The sequence below is a fragment of the Protomyctophum parallelum genome (genome assembly GCF_964188405.1).
Source record: "Protomyctophum parallelum genome assembly, chromosome: 13".
In the NCBI taxonomy this organism is placed as follows: Eukaryota; Metazoa; Chordata; class Actinopteri; order Myctophiformes; family Myctophidae; genus Protomyctophum; species Protomyctophum parallelum.
Window position 1 is genome coordinate 15,344,681 of NC_139708.1, and position 26,038 is coordinate 15,370,718.

At 42.0% G+C, this 26,038-nt stretch overlaps 3 protein-coding genes across 4 annotated transcripts in view; 1 reads left to right on the top strand and 2 right to left on the bottom strand.

The window, feature by feature from the left end:
* Positions 1-8,164, bottom strand: part of cln3 (CLN3 lysosomal/endosomal transmembrane protein, battenin) — a 14,110-nt gene extending 5,946 nt beyond the window's left edge. The window contains exons 1-9 of one of the 2 annotated variants that reach the window (XM_083779826.1): positions 7,864-8,164; positions 7,699-7,735; positions 5,727-5,823; positions 5,465-5,548; positions 5,119-5,198; positions 4,261-4,346; positions 3,706-3,778; positions 1,952-2,095; positions 285-427 (exon numbers count right to left, since the gene is read on the bottom strand). In XM_083779826.1, coding sequence (XP_083635952.1) covers positions 285-427; positions 1,952-2,095; positions 3,706-3,778; positions 4,261-4,346; positions 5,119-5,198; positions 5,465-5,548; positions 5,727-5,823; positions 7,699-7,735; positions 7,864-7,909 — 790 coding nt within the window. In that variant the 5' untranslated portion in view covers positions 7,910-8,164. The remainder of the gene's footprint in view (positions 1-284; positions 428-1,951; positions 2,096-3,705; positions 3,779-4,260; positions 4,347-5,118; positions 5,199-5,464; positions 5,549-5,726; positions 5,824-7,698; positions 7,736-7,863) is intronic. The other variant, XM_083779827.1, reaches the window with a different exon arrangement.
* LOC310868511 (heat shock 70 kDa protein 1-like) lies at positions 8,145-10,198 on the top strand (the record flags this gene model as incomplete). Its single annotated transcript, XM_083778967.1, has 3 exons — positions 8,145-8,281; positions 8,461-9,275; positions 10,014-10,198. 3 exons carry the CDS (start codon positions 8,145-8,147, stop codon positions 10,196-10,198), a joined length of 1,137 nt encoding a protein of 378 aa, XP_083635093.1.
* A 3,375-nt stretch (positions 10,199-13,573) lies between these two features.
* LOC310869077 (fructose-bisphosphate aldolase A-like) lies at positions 13,574-24,317 on the bottom strand. Its single transcript, XM_083779662.1, has 8 exons — positions 24,202-24,317; positions 23,125-23,243; positions 20,280-20,546; positions 19,170-19,330; positions 17,333-17,416; positions 16,772-16,946; positions 15,089-15,288; positions 13,574-14,073 (listed from the first exon to the last, which is right to left on the bottom strand). The coding sequence occupies exons 2-8, from the start codon at positions 23,234-23,236 to the stop codon at positions 13,978-13,980; spliced, it is 1,095 nt and encodes a 364-aa protein (XP_083635788.1). The 5' UTR covers positions 23,237-23,243; positions 24,202-24,317; the 3' UTR covers positions 13,574-13,977.
* Positions 24,318-26,038: the final 1,721 nt, after the last annotated feature.

The following is a 26,038-nucleotide window of genomic DNA, read 5'->3' on the forward strand; positions in this document are numbered from 1 at the left end:
ATGTGAAATTGCTGCAAAGGCCCCCAAAATGTCCCCCAAAATTCTGATTTGGATTTGGAGTTCCACTCCGGGCCTGCACTCTGCACCCCATTATTGGTTGGTTGGAAGCTTGGCTTGACCATACTAAACGGGCATAGAGCCCCGCTCTCCGATGGGACCGGACCTCTGTCTTATTCAAAAAAATATTTGTGAACCTTCATCATTTCTAGTTGAGGACCCCTGGTGTAGCTTGTGCTATTTATGTGGAGTGAGTACGATGAAGTATAAATTAGGCGTGGCTCTACCTTTCTCTTGCTGTGGCTCATCTTCATCAGAATCTTCCATTAGCCTCTGTCTCTCCGCTGAGACTCTACCTGTCACTGGCAGCCTCGCCCCTCCATTATGCCACTGAGGAAATGACGGCGGAAAGACCAACATGGAAAAGTAGCTGGAAACAGGAATATGGATGAAAATAAAAAAGGTATTTACTAATAACATTTCAGCTATTTCAGGAACTCTCGTCTAACCGTGACAGTAAAGCTTGATTTATACTCAGTTGTACGCTATTGCTGAAAATAGCAGCCATCTTCCTTGCACAACAAAGTAAAATTCAGACAGTGCAAACAAAGGTGCAAAGAAAAGATAGACAGAGAACAGAAACTCGTGGCTCAGCCAGATAGTGCTCACATCACATGCATCCAGACCTAATCATGAAAACATGGGTTCACACTGGGTCATAACCAGTGTTGGGAAAGTTCAGTTATTTTATGAACTAGTTCAGTTCACAGTTCAGAAATTTAAAAAGGAACTAGTTCAGTTCATAGTTCCTAATTCAACATTTTGAACTAAAGTTCATGGTTTCAAAATTATTGCCACAGCCCATAGCCATATAGAGCCGCAGACTTTATTGAATAAAGGGGATTAATAAAGTGACAACTTTTACAATATCTCCATTACCATTATCCAAATTAATTCCTCATATATATTTTTTACATTTTGGGGAAAAGATAGCTCTTTGCAATGTGAAATGCCACCGAATTCTTAATGCTTTTCCTTGTCTTTATTATGGGCCAACTTGTGAAAGCGGCATGCTTTTATTGTTAAGGGTCTCAGTTCATACAAGCGCAACGCATACGCATACGCAAGCTCACAGCTTCACAGCCACAGCCTACAAGCTCACAACACGTTGCAGAACCAACGCGTTGACAGGGTGTGCATTCCATTAATTTGAGGGGAAAAAATACTTTTACTACTGATAAGTAGTGAAAATAGCAGCTCTACAAGCTCACAACATGCCGTGTTGTGTGTGGTGTACTGTAGATCGTCTGTTTTCACTAGTTTGGGTGCCGGGGAGAATTTCTCTTTTGGGTCTCGAGCTAAAAAGGTTCAGGAACAGACACCAACCAGACTTCTCCATCAATGGAGCACTTCATCCATTTTAAACCTTATCTTCATATAATTGGTCGTTAACTTGTTATTCACTAACGCTCAAAATGAGATGACACAATCATCGTCTGTGTCTCACTGGTGGGACTATGGACTATGGAGGCAGCCTTCCTCTGAGACATACAGTATACTGAATAGACAGAAGTGGTGCCATCGTAAAATGAGCAGTTGCCAGTTATGTGGTCACTGAGCATAAAGCCCAAACCACACAAAAGGGTCGGGTCGGGACGAGACTGTTTTTAAGGTCAACCACTCCAATGCAACTCATTGAGTTGCAATGAGTTGCATTGGTGTGGTTGACCTTAAAACGGTTTTGTCCCAAGGAGTCCCTACCGGTGTGGTTTGGGCTTATGGTTGAACATGGGTTTAAGTGCTCCTTTAAGTGAATGAACATCCACTTCCTTATACAGCAATGTTATGGATTCCACCATTTAAAAACAACACACAAATGCAACAAGAAGTGTTTATTGAGTGTTTCTACAGTATGTTTCTATATTCTATTCACAGAAACACTTGCGAGTCTTACCTAATCACCATGGCAACAGGGACGACTAGCATGATGAGTAGCGTGACCTGTGGTGACAAGCCGGCCTGGGTGAAGGCCGAATAGAGCAATGCCCCGGCAACACCAGCCCCTCCAGTGCCTGAACCCCATCCCCCCAACACATCCCTGATACACAGAGACACATACTGGAGTCACACAAATACACACATACACTGTAAACAAATGTTCAGTTAACTTTGAGAGTAAAAGTTGTACACTCGGCCCAGGCCGTAGCGTAACGGTCTGGGCACCGGACTGGTGATCCAGTCGCGGTGTGCCGCGGGTTCGACTCCCGAACCCGACACGGCCTTTACCGCATGTCATCCCCCCATCTCTCTCCCGTTTCCTGTCAGCCTACTATCTGTCCCTTAAAAAATCAATAAAAGGCGTAAGCCGCAAAAAAATATCTAAAAAAAAAAAAAAAAAAAGTTGTACACTCTCAGAGTTACAAACGGATACATTAACATTGAGGTTTTTACAAGGTACATATATCAACTTTGTGAAAACTGGTCTCTGGACTGGAGTTGGACCTAGGTTCAAGGTTGCTCAAGGTCATGCTGCCAAATTAGAGACATACAGTATTTGTTGAACAATTCTGTCTTCAACGGTTTTTGAGCAGAAATTCGAACCTTTAATGGATATGATTATAGCACAATAACAAAGTATATTTTGTTCTTAGTTTGAAGTTTTTTATTTTTTATTTTTTTTTATCCCACGATTTTGTAACCCAGTTTTCTTTTCACCCAGTGCCAATTATCTAATGTAATCCTGGGCGCTACACTTCCTCTGCCAACCTGGGGGGGCAGCGGACTGACCTCATGCCTCCTTCTATGCATGAGGAGTCCAAGCTGCTTCTTTTCACCTGACAGAGGGGAATTTCCCCGGCCGGACGTAGCGCGTGGAAGGGACACGTTATTCCGACCAGTTCCTTTCCCCTCCATCAGTCGCCCCGGCTGGCCAGGGGGAGGTAGTTTTAGAGACCAGGATTACTGCATGTTTTTGTGAGGGTATCTACTATCTACCCTAGGGGACACGGGGAGCACATGCAAACTCCACACAGAAAGGCCCTTTCGCCAACCCCCGCCTCGGGTATGGGCACTGATGACGCGGAGGAGGGAACACGCCACCAGTGCCCACAGCGTCTCCAGCGGGAATCGAACCCAGGACCTTCTAGCTGTGAAGCGACAGCACTGCCAACTGTTAAAGGTATATTCAGTGATTTCACTCAAAAAACCTTAGGTTTCGTTTTTGGCTGGGACCTAAGCCTTTCATCCAATCAGGATAGAGAGCCAAAAACGAAACCTAAGGTTTTTTGACCCCCAGGGGTTAACTGGGGACAGGGAGGAACTCCTTATATGGTCAGCACACTCTATAGTAGAGAGGATTATCACAACAAAACAAAAAAATAAGTGATATTTGAATTAAGTGAAATCACTGAATATAGCTTTAAAACTCATGTCAATTAGGTGATGTAATGGAGATGTAAAACAAACGGTGCAAACACAAACATTAAACGCCATTAACAATAAAGAGACAATATGACGTAAATTACACATGATGTACATTTTCCCTTCATTGTCAATGTGTTTACAAATCAAACATTGAACTAAAGACAAACATTAAACCTGTGTATAGGAGGGGCTAGCGCCCATCAAAAATACAGACAAGTCAGAGAAACATGCTGTACAAGCCAAATGAAAACAATGCTCTTCCCTGAGAGGGTGGTTGTCTCTCACCTGTTGAAGAAGACAGTGAGAGAGAGGAAGGAGAGTTCTCCCAGACCCGAGCTCAGACTGGCAAAGATCACACCTGGAAAATACCACAGTATTAGAACACCTTTGTCTGGGCTGAGAAGGAGAATTGGAGGCTTAAATTAATCAAATATGTGAACAATTTCTGATTGCAGTTTGATTTCAGTGGGAAAACTCTAGCTGCACTCTTGTAAATCACATAACAGCAGAAAGTTAAAACCATGAGGGGGGAAAAAGTGTAAGCCAGCCATGTCAAGTCCCCCTGAGCATTTTCAACAAGTTAATTTCAAATTACAGTAAAGGTTATGGTCAAATTAACTTTAACCCTAGCATTTTTATTACAGGAAAGAAATACAAATCTTGTTTTCTTTCTTTTTTTTTAATAGGGCTAATGTTTGGTTCATCTGAACATGTCACTTTCCTGATAAACAATTTAACGAACTCGTTTCAAGTTAACCATTAAAATAATAATACTTAATAATAATAATAATAATAATAATAAATAAATAAAAACGAGATGGGAGCTCATCTTTCCATTACCCAGAATGCTCATCCACATGACTGAAGAGAAGGATACCAATAGGAAGCTTGTTGTTGCAGCGCTGACACAGAACAACACACGAAACCTGGAGGTCCAGACAGGAAGGGATATTATTGATCCATTTGTACAGTTAAAATAACATGCAGGAGTTTATTTGACGTTTATTTGTGCATGAAAGTCAAACTGCCATGACTCCCACTGCATCTCTTCCTTCAACACTTCAGTGTGGTGTTGACAACAGATACTTGTACCTCAAGATAGCACTAGATTCTGAGATACAGAATGACAACCACCAACTTTTTACAAACATTTATACAGGTGGATGTATGCACTGTCTATTAACAGTCTATCAACAGTAACACAGAGTATAGGAATGAATTTACAGTATATCAACAGTCTATGAGTGAATATATGTAGCCCTAGATCTTGTGCCACCCCTTACCCCTTATCCCTAAACTTATTTGCCATTTTTTACTATTTTAAAACATTTTTAAATAGTACAAATAGCCGATCTACAAGCTAACAACGTGTCGATGTAGATTGGCTAGTTGAACTATTTTTAAACGTTTTAAAATAGTAAAAAATGGCAAATACGTTTAGGGATAAGGGGTAAGGGGTGGCGCAAGATGGAGCCCGTAGTCTCTCAACAGTTATCCTTAAGAGGCATCTGTCAAATGTACTGTACTTCCTAGGAGTCCATGCAGGAGTCAGTAGTCAAAGGACAAAAGTCTGCAACAGAAAGTGGAGGTTCTAAAGATCTCATATGGGATTTGGGCTTTGTGGAGCCTGGTTGGCACAAGGGATTGGCCGTGTACAGAGGAGTGACAAGAATTGAGTCTGTGGCATCTTCTACTTACCCATAGGGCATTAAGTGGATGAAGAAGGGAGCAGTGAACTTGATGAGGAGGGTGGGTAGGATATCTGCCAATAGAACAGCCTGCAGAGAGGGAGCCAGAGAAGTTTAGGGACGACTCCAAAGCAACAAGATTGGAATAAAATCAAGGCTGTTTTGTTCAGTTGCAGTGTTTCCCAAAAAAAGTGTTTTTCTAAAGGATTTCATAATTTTCTAAACATTCAAAGAAATCCCATACATTTTTTAAACATTTAAGAAATAGTAAAATCATATCATAACATCCTGTGACCCACTTCTGTGAATCGGGAGACAGCGGTTGTGAAACACTGGTCTAATAAACCTCTATTTACCGCAGTTGACACAGGGTTGCAGTCATAGCGGCTACCGTTGCTGCTGTTTCCCAGTTCAAAGTTTAACGCCGCTGTGGATGGTATCTGGAACAGATAATGGAAAAGGGGTCATATTTTCACACTTTTCAAACTTTCTGAACATGCAGGGCTTACTAGCCATCCATACTATTATCAGTGTTAATATATACATTTTTTAATCGTTTGTAATTGTAACCAAATTTGGTAAGATTTGTACTCCCTCTCAGAGTAAAAGTTTCCTTACTGGTACTGTGGAGTTGTCAGATCCTTGCTGTTTCAGGATGTCATGTGCAGCACTCAGCATTACCACATAAGCAAAGTTGTTGCACAACCCCAGGAGCCTAGACACACCATGTTTGCAGGACATCAATTGTATTAGCTGTGCCAATGATAGTCTGACTCTGACATACTGATTTGAGCCCATCAGTAATGGGTGTAGAAAAAAATAAATTACTTGAAATTAGAGCCGGTCAATATATCGATATGATCCTTAAATATCGTCTGTGATTAATATCATTATATGGCATAAGGGTGATATAAATATTTTGATGGATGGTTGTTAGCTAATTATGTCTTATCTGTTTACAAACAAATGCCCAGTGGTCAATGTCCCATATCCTCTTGAACTTTGGGCGAGGCCGTGTCATTCATATTGTCACCTTATTCTCCCATATCATCATTTTACCCTTAGTCTACTGCCTGTTTACACAGGGTTGTTCTCCTTATCATCATTAATGTCATGTCATCCATGTTTATGGCCAAAATATGTTTTCATCTGTCCCATTTAATATCTTATTCAGTCTCCATGTTGTCTGTCCCCAGTCAAGTTAACTCGCAATGAGAGGTCTACTACATGTACTTGACCTTGGCCTAGTGAGAAAAGAGATAGCTGCTCACTGGGAGTCAGGGAGTGTTTTTCTCTGCCGAAAGTTCACAGTGCAGGGAAAGTTATCGTTACAATGTGATCTGCACTATTAATGCCTGGGACATACTGTGAAGGGCGGTTCAGTTCAGTTCGGATCCATTTTGGAACCATTTGAATACTCTAAATTATTTGGATGTAAATACTATTATCTGAAACATGTAGCACATTCTCTATGTAAATTGATCATTACCTACTAAAATAATTGTTAAAACATGAATCCTACTCTCAGAACTTTATTTCATCCGAATCATTTTTTAAGGTACCTTTCTATTTTTTGATACAGTGACTGTCATTTAAGATTTAAAGGGCTACTCACTCATTTTTAGATATTTATTTTTTGCGGCATACGCCTTTTATTGGTTTTTTGAAGGGACAGACAGTAGGCTGACAGGAAACGGGAGAGAGATGGGGGGATGACATGCAGTAAAGGCCGTGTCGGGCTCGGGAGTCGAACCCGCAGCACACTGCGACTGGATTACCAGTCGGGTGCCCAGACGGTTACGCCACCGCCTGGGCCTACTCATTCATTTTTAAGGTAAATACAGCACGGTATTTGGTGTCCCGGATGGGTTATTTGAAGGTATATTTATTTACAGTCCTTTCTAAATTATCATTACAAAATAGATCTTCTCGACGGATTTATTTTTATCTAGTAATGGTGTCAGGGTATTGCACATTTTGGTGGCAGAGTAGTAGAATGAGAATTTTCCCATGTTTGTTCTATATTTGGGTAGTACAAGATCGTTGTCGCTCCCTCTAGTATTGTGGCTGTCACTTTGGAGAAGTAGTCAGGTATGAGGGTATTGGGGCAATGCCTCTGGCTTTGACTATCTAAAAGAACAAATGTCATTTTTATTTGCTCATGGCATCTTCCATCTTCTACCCTGAGCCATACCAGACTAACAAAAGGTGTGTTGGAATGACCCACAGCTGCAGGGGTATGATAAATAGATCTGGCTTGTGAGAAAAGAGCCAGGTCTCCTTTGTGCTTCCTAGCTCTGTGACTTGACCATTACCTAATATGGACATGTTGACAATTTGGGACAGAGGGGGTTTCCCTTTGATGTCTTTGTTTCCCTTTGATGTCTTTGTCCTGTGTTGTATAAAGAGCCCACTGAAAATGTCTGAACTGTGTCAGTGGCCCACAAGCCGTGAGGCTGGTGGGTGTATGGCTCACACGGGCCATGATGCTATATTTTGTCCTCTGAGTCTCTTCTCTGTTAGCTGCCTCATTTACTTCAGGTGCAAGCACATTTTTATAAGTTCCCGGAATGCATCTTTCAACACTCACCAAAATCCGCTCCAGTTCCGCCACTGAGACCAGCGACCTGTAGATACATCATACATAATATATTACAAACGTTATTTGACACCACAGAACAGAAGCCAGCTGGTTCGTGCGAAGATGTCACGAAAATAGAAGATACATTAAGAAATACTACCGACTCCAACTCACCTTGTGCATTTACAGGATCTGCATTCACGCTGCTTGCTTGCTCCATGGTTTAAATGGTGCAAATATGAGTAAACTCTAAAAACTAAAATGTTACAAATAAAAATAAACAGCTGTTACCAAGCAGCTAGCCCCACACAGCATTTCTGGCAAATCAAATCGCATGACAAGCATAAAGGCAACATTGTTGGCACTTGGCAGTCTGACTGATGCTCCGACACAGGCTTTGAACCGAACTACATGCTGACGTGGGAATACCGGTATTTACAACCGTTCTTCAGACGATGGTCAAGCGAAGCGAACATAGGAAGGAGTTTCGCTTTCCCTCAAGTCTGCTGCCATGTGTTCCACAAAAATACGTCCCCGCCCGCGGAAACAAGAACGCCACTTATGGGTTCCCAGTTCCCAGTCTGGGGTTCTGGTCTTGAAACTGGTCCTCCAACAACAATAACAACTTTGGTTCGGCGTCGTCTGTTGTATGTTGCAGGTTTTGTGATTGTGAATAATGTTGGCCCTGTTGCCATAATGTAACAAAAAGTGAATTAGTTACTGATATATACAAAAATATATACATACACAAAAACGAACGTTCAACACAAGCAATTTCCATTTTCACGACCTCTTCAGGGGAACATTAGAGCCTGTGGAAAAAGCCCTTAACGATGCCAAGATGGACAAGACGCACATTAACGACATTGTCCTGGTTGGAGGCTCCACCAGAATCCCCAAAATCCAGAAACTCCTGCAGGATTTCTTCAATGGCAGGGAGCTAAACAAGAGTATCAACCCAGATGAGGCCGTGGCTTATGGAGCTGCTGTCCAGGCTGCCATTCTGTCAGGTGATACATCAGGAAACGTTCAAGACCTGCTGCTGCTGGATGTGGCACCTCTCTCTCTGGGCCTTGAGACAGCTGGAGGAGTTATGACAGCCCTCATTAAACGGAACACTACCATCCCCACTAAACAAACCCAGACCTTCAGCACTTACTCTGACAACCAGCCTGGGGTCCTCATCCAGGTGTTTGAAGGAGAGAGAGCCATGACCAAGGACAACAATCCGCTGGGCAAGTTTGAGCTGTCAGGAATCCCACCTGCTCCTAGAGGGGTTCCTCAGATCGAGGTCACCTTTGACATTGATGCTAATGGTATCTTGAAAGTGTCTGCAGTGGATAAAAGCACAGGCAAAGAGAACAAAATCACCATTACCAACGATAAGGGTCGGCTCAGCAAAGAAGAGATCGAGAGGATGGTGCAGGATGCTGACAAATACAAAGTTGAAGACGACCTTCAGAGGGACAGGATCACTGCCAAGAACTCCCTGGAATCCTACACCTTCAACATGAAGAGCAGTGTACAAGATGACAACGTGAAGGGGAAGATCAGTGAAGAGGACCAGAAGAAGGTCATTGAGCAGTGTGATCAGGCCATAGCCTAGCCGCAATTTGCAACTCTAGATTTTTTTACAATCTGTTGAATCTAGAGTTGCAATACCCTCCATCCACTTCCTATTCATGATTTTCGGTTTCTGATCTGCTGGTCTTAAATGACGTTAAACTCACCAACATTGCAGCTGTAGTCCAAGCTTGAATTATCCTCTTTCAATCTGCCGAGCTTGTTTTTCATAAAAATCCCCCGTAGACATGTTATGAGTTACTTTCTGTCCAAAATATTCCAAGAGTTCACAATCCGAGCCGCCATATTGTATTTTTGCAACGTGCCGTAAAACAAGATGTGAGGGGGAGCGCTTGTTTAATAGAAGGCTGTGCGTGATGGGGCGTCACACTGCGTCTGCCTCTTCTTTGGGTGTCTTACCTGCGCAGGTAAGATTCTATTAAACAAGCGCTCCCCCTCACATCTTGTTTTACGGCACGTTGCAAAAATACAATATGGCGGCTCGGATTGTGAACTCTTGGAATATTTTGGACAGAAAGTAACTCATAACATGTCTACGGGGGATTTTTATGAAAAACAAGCTCGGCAGATTGAAAGAGGATAATTCAAGCTTGGACTACAGCTGCAATGTTGGTGAGTTTAACGTCATTTAAGACCAGCAGATCAGAAACCGAAAATCATGAATAGGAAGTGGATGGAGGGTATTGCAACTCTAGATTCAACCCATTGTAAAAAAATCTAGAGTTGCAAATTGCGGCTAGCCATAGCCTGGCTGGAGAACAACCAGTTGGCTGATAAAGAGGAATATCAGCACCAACAGAAAGAGCTGGAGAAAGTGTGTAGCTCCATCATCAGCAAGTTGTATCAGGGAGGAATGCCAGCAGGCAGCTGCAGACAGCAGGCACAAGGCAACTTCCAGGGCCCAACTATTGAGGAGGTTGACTAAAATGTGTCTTTATAGACTATAGAAAAAGAAAAGAGAAACTAAAGATGCTTACTGTACTTACGCTCAATATATGTGATTATAGGTGGTTGCCCATGGTATGTCGATTCATTTTGTTTTTAATTTAGTACATTGCCGTAAAATGTGAAATTGAATATTTATGGTGGTTTTGTATATTATAAATAAATAAAAAATATATAATTAATTTATTATATATATTATTCCCATTTACATTTAGCTCTAGGTGCATTGATGACATTTTCAGTATCTGAAACCCAATTGAAGGAGTTCAAGACAGTCTGACAGGCACTAGTCCGACACCCTACCCCAAACCCTAAACTAACCCTAACCTCACAGGGAAGTCACGGGTGAGTTATGGTTTTAACCAGCAACGCATGTCGGGAGCCTCAGGCGAGTTTTATCCGGCCACGCATGTGTCTTAAAGGGGAATTCCACTCATTTTCAACATTTTACTGTCATTAATATATACCTTATTGTTGTGTGGAAATAAATAAATAAAAAGTCCCCCCATTCTGTGTTGCCTAGAACTGTAGGTCTGAAAAAAGTACATCTTGATGATGTGATCAAGTCAGTGGGGATAATAATAATAATAATAAAACTTTATTTATAAAGCGCTTTTCGAAAACAATGTTTACAAAGTGCTTTACAGTGTCAAAGCCTCAAAGGATGAGGAGCACTGTCCGCCACATATTGATCCTCCCAGGGTCAGCACATTTTATCCCACGATTTTGTAACCCATTTTTTCACCCAGTGTCAATTATCTAATGAAATCCTGAGCACTACACTCCCTCTGCCAACCTATTGAGACTATTGTATAATACAGACACAGTGTATTAAGGATTTTCTGTGTAGAAGAGTCAAAGAGAGGATAACATTCGGTCTACCAGCATGTGCACTTAAGCCTCTCCAGCTGATCCAAAATGCCGCAGCTCGCTTGGTCTTCAACCAGCCAAAATTCTCACATGTCTCCCCCCTGCTCCGCTCCCTCCACTGGCTCCCGGTCGCTGCCCGCACAGAATACAAAACTCTGATGCTGGCATTCAAGGCAACCAAAGGTATGGCTCCCCCATATCTTGCAAGTATGATTGAACCCTACAAACCCTCCCGCGCACTCAGATCAGCCAACGCAGGGAAGCTGGAAGTACCCTCACTAAAAACGCCGGGACAACGCTCCACACGTCCCAAACTCTTCTCCCTTCTGGCTCCAAAACTGTGGAATGCACTTCCCATTGCAGTCAGAACTGCAGCATCACTCCCAATCTTCCGCCGTAGTCTGAAAACCCACCTTTTTAGACTCCATCATGGCCCATAGCACTTACCCTACCCCCTTAGATAGCATTTCTGTAGACTTAGATAGCATCTGATACAGACTTATAGCATGTTATGTAGACGGCACTATAATTGCATTGTATATAGTCATAGCACGCCATAGTACATATGTATAGCATAGTAGTATATATATATAGTTTTTATGTATAGTCTCATAATATAGATATTCCACTGTTACTTTCTTAGCTTACGCATGTTTTATGATAAATGCTTTTTTGTGATGTATTCCCATGCTTTTGTTCTTGCTTATTGTAAATCGCTCTGGATTAAGAGCGTCTGCTAAATGCCTAAATTGTAAATTGATTCAAAGTTAAACATTTTTTTCAATCCCATCTATGTCTGTCTGGTGTCTGTGTAGTAACTAATTTATCACTTTAAATGCAAAGTTGACATTATTTGGGAAGTCTTTGTTAGGACAACTTGATAATTAAGCCTACTAGGTCATGTTTATGACAGGTGCTACTGCTATGTCAATAAATTCAAGCGTCCCCTCATGTTAGTCAGGAATCAACCCTCCTTTTGTGACATAATGCAGTAACTAGAAACAGCCACCAGGTGTCCTCATTCATCCATTCTATGAAGAGCATCTGACCGCTTGAGTGGCCAGCAGCTGCTTTTAGAAAATCACTGTCACTAAAATACAATATTTATTATGATACTATATAATATAATACTGTAAAATACTGTAAAAAATATATGGATGGAAATATGGATATCAAGGATTCAGATCATTTACTTAAGTAGTAGGCCTACAATCATAGACTTACAATACAGACATTTTTAAGTAACAGGCCTGTATTCACAACTTGAATAAAAGTACAAAAGTACTGGCATCAAAATATACATACTAGTACCAAAGTAGTAAGAAGTAAGTAAAACTAGGCGTACGTTAGTTTCCACCACTGATGGAAATACAAGGGTTCTGTAATTCTGTTCAACAATATAACGTATTTTATGTCGATTTTTAGGATGTTTAAAAAGACAAGATTAACTATGAATTGAATTATACATTGTATTGATTAAAGTACTACAGAATGGTAATTGGATATATTATTTACAATGATTATTTACAATTATTATGATGAAAGAGTTATTCAGGGGTGGAACAACAGGTCCGGTAACGTCGCCCTGGCTGTTTACTGGATCTTTGACCAGAAAATGGTTCAAAAAGGCCTCAAGTAAATTGTGTGCGTGTGTGTGTGTACTCCCACAGGTCACAGGGTTTCTGACTGTAGACAGACTATGAAGGTAGAATAAATAGATTTAGCATTGATGAATTGAACAATGTGGACCCTGTTGTAAACAAGTGTAATGCTTAATTGGGTCGTCCACTCACAGTTGACAGTCTTTGTATTGAGTTTGTGCTTAAAATGTACTGTAAATTCTACAAACTGTTAATAAATATTTCAATCAATCAATCAAAAGCATAATTATTTCTGGACTGCTAAGTGAGTTAGGATGTTGTTCACCCATTTTGTCCATCTCTTTTGTTTTATTTTACCTTTTTGCGGCACAAGGGAAAAACTCACTCACCATATCAGCCTCTTGCACAATGTATAGTTTACTGTGTAAATATTTCTTAATACTAGCATTATTCTGTTAACGTACCAATAAACCTCACAACCCCACAAATACAAGGACGATGCACTCTGATTCTATCTTAGCTGATGGCATTTGATGCTGTAAACTGAGTGTATGAGTATGTTGACTAAATTCTGTACATTTCGACTGTGTCATCACATTGGATCACCATAGTGACCCATTGTCTCAATGATCAAAATAGTAGTCTGGGTTATAACCAGGCTCTGAAAACAACAACATAAATATTGATATGGGTCCATTTGATTTCATTTGTACAATCTCAAGTTAAATTAACACTGTGTATGCATGCTATTTCTGGCACTGCCCATCAAGTTTCCCCTGGTGAATGAATTGTGCTATTAAACATTTGACGTGACCTGTGAACATGTAATGTCGTTTTTTAAATACATTCCCACAAATTAGACACATACCACAAAGAGCCATCAATCGTAGTGAATAGGTTCAATTTAATTATTTATCCAGTGTATATACTGTAATAGGTTAACCGTATGATTATAATATATACTCTAGAAGGTTTTCCTCCAGCAGATGGTTCAGTCGAGAGATGAAGGCACATTTAATGTACTTAGGGACTCTTAAAGACCATGTCACAAAATCACAAAGAACTCATGAGAGGCAACATTAAAGGTACTAAAGATCTTCTCTCTCACTTGGGAGACAAAAAAGAAAACACATTCAACTATGCAATAAAGTGACATCACAAGTTAAAACTAAAGGTGCTGGGCCAGGGAGTGAAAATTAACAGAAATAACTGCATGCATATCAGCTACAGGAATGTCAAAGTGGTGGAATGGGGGAAGGTGAGCAGTGGAACAGTGTCGGGGCATCGTTTAGTAGGCGTGGTTAGCCACAAAGAGAGAATCGCCACCTGCTGCGCTGTGGTCTCCCCTGGAAACATACTTGCCGAGGGCAGCCTGGTGGTTATTCTGTGGAGAAAGAAGAAGAAAGAAACCCATGAAGAAAGAAACGATAGAAAGGAAGGCAGATTTGTCAAGCCCAGCTTGCACACCAATGATTTGCAACATAACTCATTGCAACTTGCAACAAAATCCCCAAACTGTGCAGAGCGGAAACAGGTCAATTGAGACCGCTGCAGCTGGTTGCAACGAGTTGAGTTGTGAATCTTTGGTGTGGACTAGGCTTTATGAGAGATTAAATACAAGAAATTAGTACAATTAGTTATTTGTCTTTGGAGAGACAGAAGTCACTAGCTATTTGTCTTCGCAGAGACAGAGGTCACCAGCATCTTGCTTCCTCTTGTTATCTGGCTGTTGACAGTGTATAATTCCACTTTTCTCATACATTGTCTGTAGTCTAAACATCTCCTCATTACTACTGTTGTATGTCTATCACTTGCTACTCTATTCTAAAATTGCATAGCTTATTGATTGATTGAATACTTCTGCATTTTGCAACAAAAAAGGAGAGAAAGTGCAGTTCTATACAAAAGGATGCTAAAAGGATTAAACCCAAGAAAGCACTATGGATTTGTTTCCATTGGGGTCCGGTGTATTCGATTCATAGAAAGCAGTGAATATGGTACCTAGCTCTGGTAGAGTTGTGTGGTATTCATGTTACAGTTGAAGAGGGTGGTACATTCTCCTGTGTCTTCCGAACCTTGTTCCCTCACTCGCTGTGCTCCGTTCTTCTATTTGAAGGTTTGGGGGTCTGTTCATTTTAACCACTTTCGACCAATAGGCATGCCATCATAGGCAAAGAAATGATTGGCAAAGTAAAAGATAGGGTTCAAGTGGACCGTATTAATTTACTGAACCTTTCCACATTTGAAGTCATGCTCATACCCAAAGACCTATCATTGACATCATTGCTCGGACACATCAATGATTGTTGTTGTAAAGCAACTGAATGAACAAAGGACCTGTTGACCATCTGACCTTGTTGTCCCTGCCCTCTGTAATTCCTAACCCACTCTGTACTCACCAGTGCCCTCTTGATGTACTCTTCCTGGCATGCCTTTCCATTCTCCTTCTTGCCGCCCCAGGCCTTGAGTGCGGAGGCCTGCAGCGCACGGCCGAAGGAGAAGGTGAGGGCCCAGGGCCTGTGCACAGGACACTGGTTGATGGCGTTGAGGTTGATGCTGGCTTCCTCCTCACTCTGACCTCCGGAGAGGAAGGTCACACCTGGGGGGAAGGGAGAATGGGAGAGGTCAATGCTTGACCACCATTCAAATGTGTGATGTGTATATATATGACTGTAATGTATGCATGAAGGTAAACAATAAAGTCTATCATCACACACTGCATGCTAGATGACAGTGTTCAGTGTGTTGTAATGTGTCAGTGTTGTACTTTATCAATCTCTATCTACATCCATCCAACAGATTATGTTAGACCGGTAATTGTCCATTTGGCTGTTTTTTGTCTTTTTTGTTTATCAAAAAAGGCAGGAAATATAATACTCTCCGGACATCCTGTGAAAAATGAAAATAAATGGAGAAAAAAAAGACATGGCAATCTTATCTCTGCAAAACAGACACATTTCAAATAGTCTGTTCCTGCCAAAATAATCTGTCTACGTCATCATCAATCACTTGTCAACAGTGCTGTGAACTAGTTTAATGAGCAAATTTCTGCAAACATGAATGGATATAATACAAGTAGAGTGTATTGAGTAGAGTATGCACGGCATTTGTGATATTTCTGACTCTCATTCATTAGGGCACAATACATGTGGGGGTCCATATATATACCGGTATATATATATGTGTGTGTGTGTGTGTGTGTGTGTGTGTGTGTGTGTGTGTGTGTGTGTGTGTGTGTGTGTGTGTGTGTGTGTGTGTGTGTGTACACACACACACACACACACACGCTATAGGAGATACAGCACATGCACCACTGTGCTGTTGTGCTGTGCAGGCAGTGGCACACACTGTAGTGCTTTTTTGTTCATCTGTTGTTTTAACTAATCGATCAACATTAAATACACAAGACAATAAATAAATAAATAGACAATCCAAAATGGTCTTATAGTTATAGTTAATGGTCTTAACTTATAGCTTTGTTAGTCCTGTAAACCTGTTTTGCAGTGGTCATCTGCGTTTTTTTACAGTGAGTAATGATCTCTCACAATATGTGAATTCACGTGTCCAGTCCACTGACCAGTGTCATTGCTTGTATGGCCCACAGTTAAAACATGTGAATGCATTTGTCGCTTATGCAAGCTCAAGCACTAATGGGTTGTTTAGCACTAATGGGTTATTTAGCAAGTTACACTGTAGGTAGACACCTACAGTTCATGACATCCATTGAAATTGATATGGCAGTTTTTAGTATAAATCCACAGTATGCTGTACTGGCGTTGTGAGCTTGTAGATCATCTATTTTCACTACTTCTTAAACATTTGTTGGAATTTCTTAGATTTTGTATTTATTTATTCATGAAATGACTTAGAAAAAAATATATATATTATATATATATTATATAATTGTAATAATATTAATTGAAAACAAAATGTAGGAAACCAAAAAAAAGGGACCCATAAACATGTGTCTGTGACCCACAAATGGGTCCCGAGCCAGTGTTTGGGAACCACTGTTCTAGCGTGACCTCTGATCGGATCAATCAATCGATGGATCTATTCATTCGTTATTCTTTCCATCTCACCAGGCACAGCGGGGGGCACGGTGCGGCGCAGGGCCGTGACAGTCGCCATGGCGATCTCCTGGGAGTTGAACTTCTTGGGGCAGGAGTGCCCGGCCGTCACCATGTTGGGTTTGAGGATCGTGCCCTCCAGGTACACATGGTGGTCCGACAGGGCCTTGTACACTGCTGCCAACACCTGGTACAGGGCGGCGGCGGGGGGGTGAAGGGGACAGTTAAAAATAGGGCATTATAAAACAACAATTCGGTTTGTTTCATGTCGATTCGTTAATAAAAAAATAAAATAAAAAACGATTATTTGATTAATCAAACAAAGAAGTAATGGATAGAATAATCCCTAACCGGATAATCCATAATTGCAGCCTTAAAAAGTAAATTAACCAAGAAGCAGACAAACACTCAACATGATCCTAATTCTTAAAAAACATCTATAACCCAACGCTGAGCAGATGGATCGGGTAGAACTACCCCCCCTCCAAAGCAGAACAGCTTCCCTCCCCTCGATGCACAATAGCTGCAGACCTTCCATGTAAGCATGGTCCAGTTTCCCACACCATCACTCACCTTCTCAGTCACATACTGGCAACGCTTCAGGTCGTGGTCACCGTCGGGCAGGATCTCTGGCTCAACGATGGGAACGATGCCATGCTGGAGGAGGGGGGGGGGGGGGTTAATGAAACAGAACATGGCAACCAGCGTCATGACAACAGACAATGGGTGGGAGCGTGCCTGATGTACCAATTGCTCCAGAATAGCAGTTGGGCTGCTGAGCCAACAATGCCGTGTGTTACATAACCCCTGCTTGGTGTTACATCACTACAGAACACTAATATATAACCAGGGCTGCACACAACTTTTTTGGTCTAGTACTCAGAGGAGCACCTGGAGGAGTTTCTTGGTGCTCCTAAAATGCGGCGACCCGTCTCGCCGGATGGATAAAAGAGGGATGAATAACTTATAGCAAAACGATATTTATTGGATGAGTGGGGAGTCAATGGAGGGTATTGCAACTCTAGATTTAGCCATAGAATGGCTCTTGTTGTAGATTTATCCCATTATTTAAAAAATCTAAATTTGCTAAAATCTAGGTCCATGTGTGGTCCAGCCCTATGGAATGCATATTCTAATAAAAACAACTTAATACTTCCTAAGGATAATATGATCATCAAAGCAATATTTAGATTTCTTATTATTTTGTATTTAAATAACCGATCTACTAGCTCACAACGTGTTGCGACACGTTGTGAGCTTGCAGATCAGCTATTTTTTTTAACATGCGACACATCGTACGGCGAAGCATACATGGCTTCCCTTTTGTTTTTTGAGGCGACGTAGTCAGACAGTCAGACACACATGGCTCCTCGGTGCAAAAATAAACAGTGTACACTACCCGACTTTACGATAATAAGGGACAGTATGTCGAGACACGGTGTTCATGTTGGGCAGCAGCAGTGCCAGTCCGCAATGCTTTAAAGTCTTCCCACTCCACTATGTCGGAACTAAAACCTTAGTACCCGTAAAAAGTCGGTGGCCGGTGCCTAGCAGGGCTTACAGCGAGTCAGAGAGAGACTCACTGTAAGCCCTGGACCAGGGCTGTGAGAGACGGACATCGCACACGAGCAACCATGCTGCTCCAGCACCCGGAAAACAAACACAAGCACAGTGGCAAATGGGAGTGCAAAGGATCCAAAGCATACCCTTTTACACCGGGGACTACAGTAGTTTGCTATCTGAAACGGAGATAAACTATTTGTGTCAGGTTTTCTCACCTCCTCCCAGCAGAAAGCAGCATGGAATCCTCCACCTTTTGAGTTGGCCAGCATGGCCAGTGCACTTGTGCAAGATTGGCCAGTAGCCACTTTGAGTGGCAGTCGGTGGAAAATGCTCTCGCCACAGAATTTACTAGTATTCTGGCCATAATAAATAATCATTCTAGGCGGCCCCGGCTGTTGGTACGCAGAAGCGCTTCCCGGCGCTTGATTGACAGCGCATTTTGAATTTTGACAACGCATGCGCGCTGGCGCACCACTTATGTGCAGCCCTGTATATAACGTTTATTCTTTCAAGCAAAATAACATTATTTGTGTCACCATTGTGTGTGTGTGTGTGTGTGTGTGTGTGTGTGTGTGTGTGTGTGTGTGTGTGTGTGTGTGTGTGTGTGTGTGTGTGTCTTTGCAGTTACTGTTACATAACGATTGAGAAAGCTACTATCACCATGAAATCAATTCCATATCAGCTGCTTAGACCCGTAATCAGTAGTGTGTATGTGTGTGTGTGTGTGTGTGTGTGTGTGTGTGTGTGTGTGTGTGTGTGTGTGTGTGTGTAAACTTGTGTGTGTGTGTGTGTGTGTGTGTGTGTGTGTGTGTGTGTGTGTGTGTGTGTGTGTGTGTGTGTGTCTAACCATCTGGCAGATGCTGGCATAGCGTGCCAGGACGTTGGCATTCTCTATGATGGCCAGTTGGGATGGGGTGTTTTGTGTGATCTTCAGCACACAGCGCCACTTGGCAAAGTCAGCACCATCCTTCTTGTACTGGGCACATCGCTCATACAGTCCATCCAGACCTGGTTGGAGAGACAGAAAACCCAGAGAGAGTGAGTGAAGAAAATGGTAGCGAGAGCACAGCAATGGAGACGGACAACAGAAAGAATGTGGAAGTGGGTTTAAAACACAAAAGAGAGAGAATGAGATTAATGAAGCAAGAAGCAAAGCAGCGAGGGAGAAAACATGCAGAAGGAAATGCACGTTCATGGCTGCACAATCTGTTACAAATCTGGCTGTTACAAATCATGGCTGTTACCAAACAGCCATGATTTGTAACTTTGTCAAATATGGGAAGATATTACAAAACACTCTAGACTAGAAGCACGACTGCAAAGAGATGCCAAATATTATTACAGTGTAAACAGTTTAATGGCACCAGTGGGACCATGAAAGTATATACAGGATTTGTATAAGGTTAAAATGGGAAATATTAACACAATATTAACTACTGGAAGTGCCAATGGCTGAAGACATATTTTGATTTGAATTACTAACACAAAATGACAGTACGAATATAGTTAAGCTATAAATTGGCTTGTTAGCTAACAGTCACTTTGGAGTTTGAGATTTACATTTTAATGTAATTTTACAATACATCTCTTTCTTTCTCGGGATAGTACTACAGCAAATACAGTTGGAACCGTTCCATGGGAATAAAAGTAAATATGGGTTATCAAAAAGCTAGGACCCCCAATGAATCATATACAGCTCAAGTCATGTCAATCCTTTATATTCATATGCAACACATTTATGTTTTGAATCTCACCTGTTTACATTTCAAATAAAGTGTGGATCCTGAAGTCGAGACATTATATAATTTACCTACAGTGACTATTCCCACATACTGTACATGGAGAAAGCAATTTCTGTCCGAAATGCAGAATATCATCATATGACGAGATATATGATGATATATTTGGTTTAATATAATTGGTTTTAACAACGTCCGGGCGTGTACGTTTGTCTCACCCTGGGTGGTGGTCTCGCCGTTGGTGCCGGCCAGGGGCACCACACCCTTGTCCACCTTGATGCCCACAACCTGGCCCCTCCCCTTGATGAGCTGGGGGAAGGTCTTGCCATCATCAGTCTTCTGGTAGAGTGTCTCATGGAAGAAGATGACACCACCGATGCAGGGTGCCACGCGGTCGTCAGCCGTGAAGAGGAGCTGGCGGTACAGCCTCCGGTTCTCCTCCGTATTCTCAGCATTGATGCCCTGGAAGCGCTTGGCTACACTGCCTGGATGTGATGAAGAGGAAGGATTGTGTTTTACGGGATAAAATGATCATTGCAGGACACCGACCAAAGAAAACTGTGTTGTTGCAAGGAGCGACTAGTTGCAAGGAGTTGAGGACTGGTGTGATTTGGGCTTAAGACTTCACTTCATTCTGACATTATTGACTATTTTATGTTTTAACAGTTTTGTAGGTCAACAGATGCCACACGGGCTGACATCGCTTACCAAATACGCTAAATCCATCTTTTATTGTAGTAGTATAAGCAATATGACAATGTAAACAGAGCTGTGTACCAAGATTCGTTGGGGGAAGCGATGTCACGGCTTCCGTTGTTCTGGTACTGCATGTTGTGTTATAGTGCAACATGTATTTATTACAGCAGCTTGTGGCTGTAGTTGTACACATCAAAGCGAGAGTACTTACAGTGGGTTGTTCACAAAGCATTAACATACCCAAACACTTGCTGTTTTAATCGTTAAGGCGTATCTGATCCAGTGTCCGTAAAATATTATTACATCAAAAATTGCATGAATAAGCTTGTCTGTTAGTAGTGGAGGGTCGTGCATTGCAACCTATAGAAAATGTAACTGCCAGCAGTCTATGTTGGTCACGTTCGCAATTGCAGCACACCTTTAGTGTGGCAGTGTTAACACGGTGGTCTGTATTACTGGTTTAGTCAAATTAAAAGGTTTCATCGCACTTGTGCGACCAAAAAGGTTAAGGTTTCATTCCATTTCAATTTTCATAGAACACAACCTAAAGATACACAGTCAGAAATTAAAAGAACATGATACAGTACAATACATCAACTAAGAGAAAATGACATCAAGTAACAGGAAGGCACTGTCAAATCAAATCATGGATTTGATTTGTCTGTGCCTTCCTGTTATTTAACCTGCTCTCAGTGCTCTGCTTCTTCTCCATTCTTTCTTTTTCTAACTCTTCCCACAAGAGCAAAGTTGAGAGAATGCACAATAGAATATTTCACCCCCAGTTTTACACCTGTAATTAAGTGATGTGACAATAAAGTTAATTCTGATTCGGATTAAATTGCATTGAATGACAATTTAATCCGCAGCCGCCTACAGGAGGCGGCTGGGGAGATGGATGGAACTTTAGGGTCTGCTTAAATAAACTGCATACAGGCCCAGGCCGTAGCGTAACGGTCTGGGCACCGGACTGGTAATCCAGTCGCAGTGTGCCGCGGGTTCGACTCCCGGACCCGACACGGCCTTTACTGCATGTCATCCCCCCATCTCTCTCCCGTTTCCTGTCAGCCTACTGTCTGTCCCTTCAAAAATCAATAAAAGGCGTAAGCCGCAAAAAAATATCTTAAAAAAATAAATAACTGCATACATTGAACCATTAGGATCGTAGCCGTATGTGATTGGACTACCAGCTTGAACTACGATGCTCCATAATCCATATGGTGGACTGGATTCTGAGTATGCGGAGTATGTGCTGGCTGGGCCTAAGTGTTTTGTGTTTTGTAGAGCCGACTGGGTGTTGTACCAACATGATGCAGGCCAGTATGACCTGGGGGAAAGGCCAGGCACATCACTATGGTGTGTGTGTGTGTGTGTGTGTGTGTGTGTGTGTGTGTGTGTGTGTGTGTGTGTGTGTGTGTGTGTGTGTGTGTGTGTGTGTGTGTGTGTGTGTGTGTGTGTGTGCGTGTGTGTGTGCACACTGAGCAGTTCCTGTAACATGACCAACATGGTTGGGAGAGCTACTTTCACAAGGTAATCTATTACATAATACCAGCTCAGAATCATAATCAGATGGATTACTCATATCCACTATGATAATTCCACACATTGTCTTTTACTAATCTAATCCATAATAATCCAATTCAAAATTGCCGTGAACGTGATGTGGTGTTTGACAAACTGTATAGTAATTGTCCCCATGCTAAGACAGAGCTGGACAGCGGCCAAACCTCCTGGAACGAGCTTCAAAAGTCAGCTCCTTGCCATCATTTGGTTAGTAATAGACTTAGTAATAAACACAATCCAAATCCATTACAGATTGACAAGGAATGTGAATCAGAGTACAATTACAACATAAAACAACTTAGACAGTATCTAAAACAAGTCATTAAAACAAAATAACTTCATTAAAACAGGTGCATTCATGGTTAATAAAATATGCTGGTGATGATGATGATGAATTGTAGGTATTTTTGAGTTAATGTTTGTGTTTGCACCGTTTGTTTCACATCACCATTACATCACCTAATCAACATGAGATAGACTTTAATATATTAGCGCCCCTCACTTCACACGGGTGTGATTTTTAGGTACACAGGTCAGTGTATACAATACAAACCCCCCCCCCCCCCCCCCCCAACTCTTAAAGGCCTTAACCCATTTAGGCCTGAGGCCTATTCTAAAAAAAACTTCAAATATTTATATAGCTGCATCACTTTTTGGTAATTTTTTAATACTGTACATACTGTACAGTATTCCCAAAATGGGTTCCCGGCCTGAAGGCGTAAAACACCAAAAGGGGTTCCCGCCCAGAATGGGATCCCCCACCACCATTATGGAATATAACAGTGTTGTGAGAAAAGCCCATCCTACCTGTGGATTCATCCGCGGCCAGGATGCCCCTTCCATTGGCTACGATCTTCAGAGCAATGTCACTGAGCTCCTTCTTCTGCTCAGTGGAGAGGAAAGGGTAGGCGTGAGGCATCTTGATTCTGGAGAGAGAGAGGGGGGGGGGGTGATTGATGGTGATGGTACCGTACAGTCCTATCAAAGGGAATGTAACACGATAATCCCATGCAAAATAAGGGTCTGATGGCTTCATGTACATCTTCAGTCAGCACTTTAATATTTGCATAAGACACCGTTATGACACAGACACACCACATGACTGGAGTCTGGACTGGACAGTTAACTGCCTGTTGCATCATTAGGCTCAAAACAGAGAGATCCTTCTATTTTGGCAAAAAATATATAATAATAGTTGACTTTAGGGGAGAGTCTATCCATCTCAACCCAGTAGTTTTCCACCAGCATCATATCATGTTTGGCTTTGGCTCTCATGGATGGAGATTGAATGGAGTACAAAATGTCCTCCATCAGGTGCGTGATTTATTTATTTTATTCGCGCAGCGTTTCATAGAGCTTCAAGAAGCGCGTTATTGTTATTATTAATATGAACTATTATGTCGGCACTTCCGCGTTTGTTCTTTAGCATCTGAATGACCTTGTAGTGCAATGGACAGTCTGGGAGCGGTAGGCACCGGATAGAGGTCGGCCCGTCGTTTATATACTGTGTAGTAGCCTACGACGGCGTCGCTCCCCGAAAAGGAACAGATCTACTATAAAAATCTTTTCCTTTTTTGGTAAGCGACACACGCACCCTTGTGCGATGTACTCAAGTTCTGTTCGGGGTTTTTGTTTTACGTGACGGTCCACCCTTCACTCAAACTTAGTTATTTATGCAATGTATTTTGTCTTCTCGGCGTAACTAAATAATATTATTAACCAACCTATCATGTCTAAATAATGGGCATTCGTCTTATTGTCATATAATATAGGCTATTAAGGCCTACTATATACAAGTATATATTCAAAGTCGTTCTAAACCTATATAGAACTAGTCATATATTTGGGTTGTAGTTCCGAGATGACAATAACAGATACACTTACCAAATTAGTGTCACGGAACAAGCAGGCGATGCAAGAGGAGGAAGGGAATCTGTTGCGTCCTGTTGCAAATGTCAGAGAACGAAGAGAGAGGATGGACGCTGTAAATGATGCCAAACTGTAGAGGGACAGCACTGTCACTCCACCAATCAGAACGCACCTTTCCGCGCGATCGACGCGCCGCGTCCTCCAATTACAGATGTTCATTCGGTTTCGTGCAAGCGGTTGGTCAAGCTGCCGGTGAGGGGTGTGCCCGGCGTGTCGTGACGCCTGGAATAGGGCGTTGTCCAATCCAACGGGGTGGAAACAGGGGTGTGTGTGATGCTGCTGCTGTACGTGACCACTCTCACATTTACCATGCGTGTTCCATACGTGCCTCTGGTGATGATGCGAATCATGCGGTGCAGTGCAGTGCAGGGACTGCAACAGAACCCTGCGGTTGGTTCTGCACAGTCATCATCATCACTGATCGTTCTGTCGTTCATGACTCATTTTGCAATGTACAGGACTACAGGATGTTTATTATGTCAGTGGTTCTCAAACTCTTTGATTTAAACGAGGAACCCCAGTTTGATAGCATATTTTAAGCCACTGACCATGCAGTGACCATTTGAAGTCAGTGGTCTCTGGGACTACAATAGCCTACTGTATAGGCCTACCCAGGGGTGTTCTCTCACGCCTAAAATATGTTTTGGGTAAAAATATGTTTTTTTTTTTACTTTTGACTGTTTCTAAATAGGCTATATACACGTCTGCATGTTTTATAGTGTGTGTCTGCGTGCACGCTCACATGCACGCACACATGTCTTATGGGGCATCCCCCAACTTCAAAAAGTAGCACTACAACACTGCCTATAACCTCCAGAATCCGGACTCTGGGAGTGGACAAATTTGTTCACTCTCAGAGTTGCAGGATCAAAATGTCCCCGGACCCTACTTTGAGAACCAAATGTTATGTAAATTCTATTTATTTATTTTACAACATAGCCATAATTGCAATAATTCTTGGGGACATTTTGTGAACCACTGCATGTATATGTATTGCAGTTTAAAGGCCTGCCCCAGGCCTACTGTACATAATTACATCATCATTATCTGACATCCTTATAGCCTGTATCATCCTCCCTTCAGGGGATATCTGTGCTTGAAACAGCAATGTTATCATCATTAATAGTTTCGTCCCCTCAGTGCAGGATGTTATTTAACAAATTGTGCCATGTTTTACATTTTAATTTGACAGTGCCAAAATGGTGCCACATTCAGCCAATTCAATAGTGTGCTTTGTGCCAGACAAGGCATCCAGAGACTGTGACCTTCCCTAGTTGCATTCAGCCCACAGCTCTGCATATACCCATGGGGACGGATGATGCTTTTTTCCCAGACTGAGGAAAGGAGAGAATGCATCTGCTCTGATGTTTAGATGTTGCCCATTGGTTCTGTACTGTATGTCAATGGTTCTCAAAGTGGGGTCCAGCAGGGACCCTCAGGGTTCCTTGAGGGTGTTCCAAATGAAGAGTGCATATGGAACCAACCAAATTTAGTTCCATCTGTACACTCCCAGAATTATGGTATGAGTTAAATTAAAACATTTACAAAACACTGCTGTATATCATATTTTACTCTTTGGGGCAAGTGTCTACCTGCGAGATGGAGAACAAGATATGTAGGAGCAATGACACAGCACTCCACTGCTTGACTCCAGTGCTCTTCTCTACTGCCACTGACTGGCTGACATTATCATGCAGCATGCTGACATTATCATGCTGCATGCTCAGTCTCAGTGTCCAAATGTATTTGTCTGGGTAGCCAATTTTTGCCAGAACCAGCCAGAGGGCCTGAT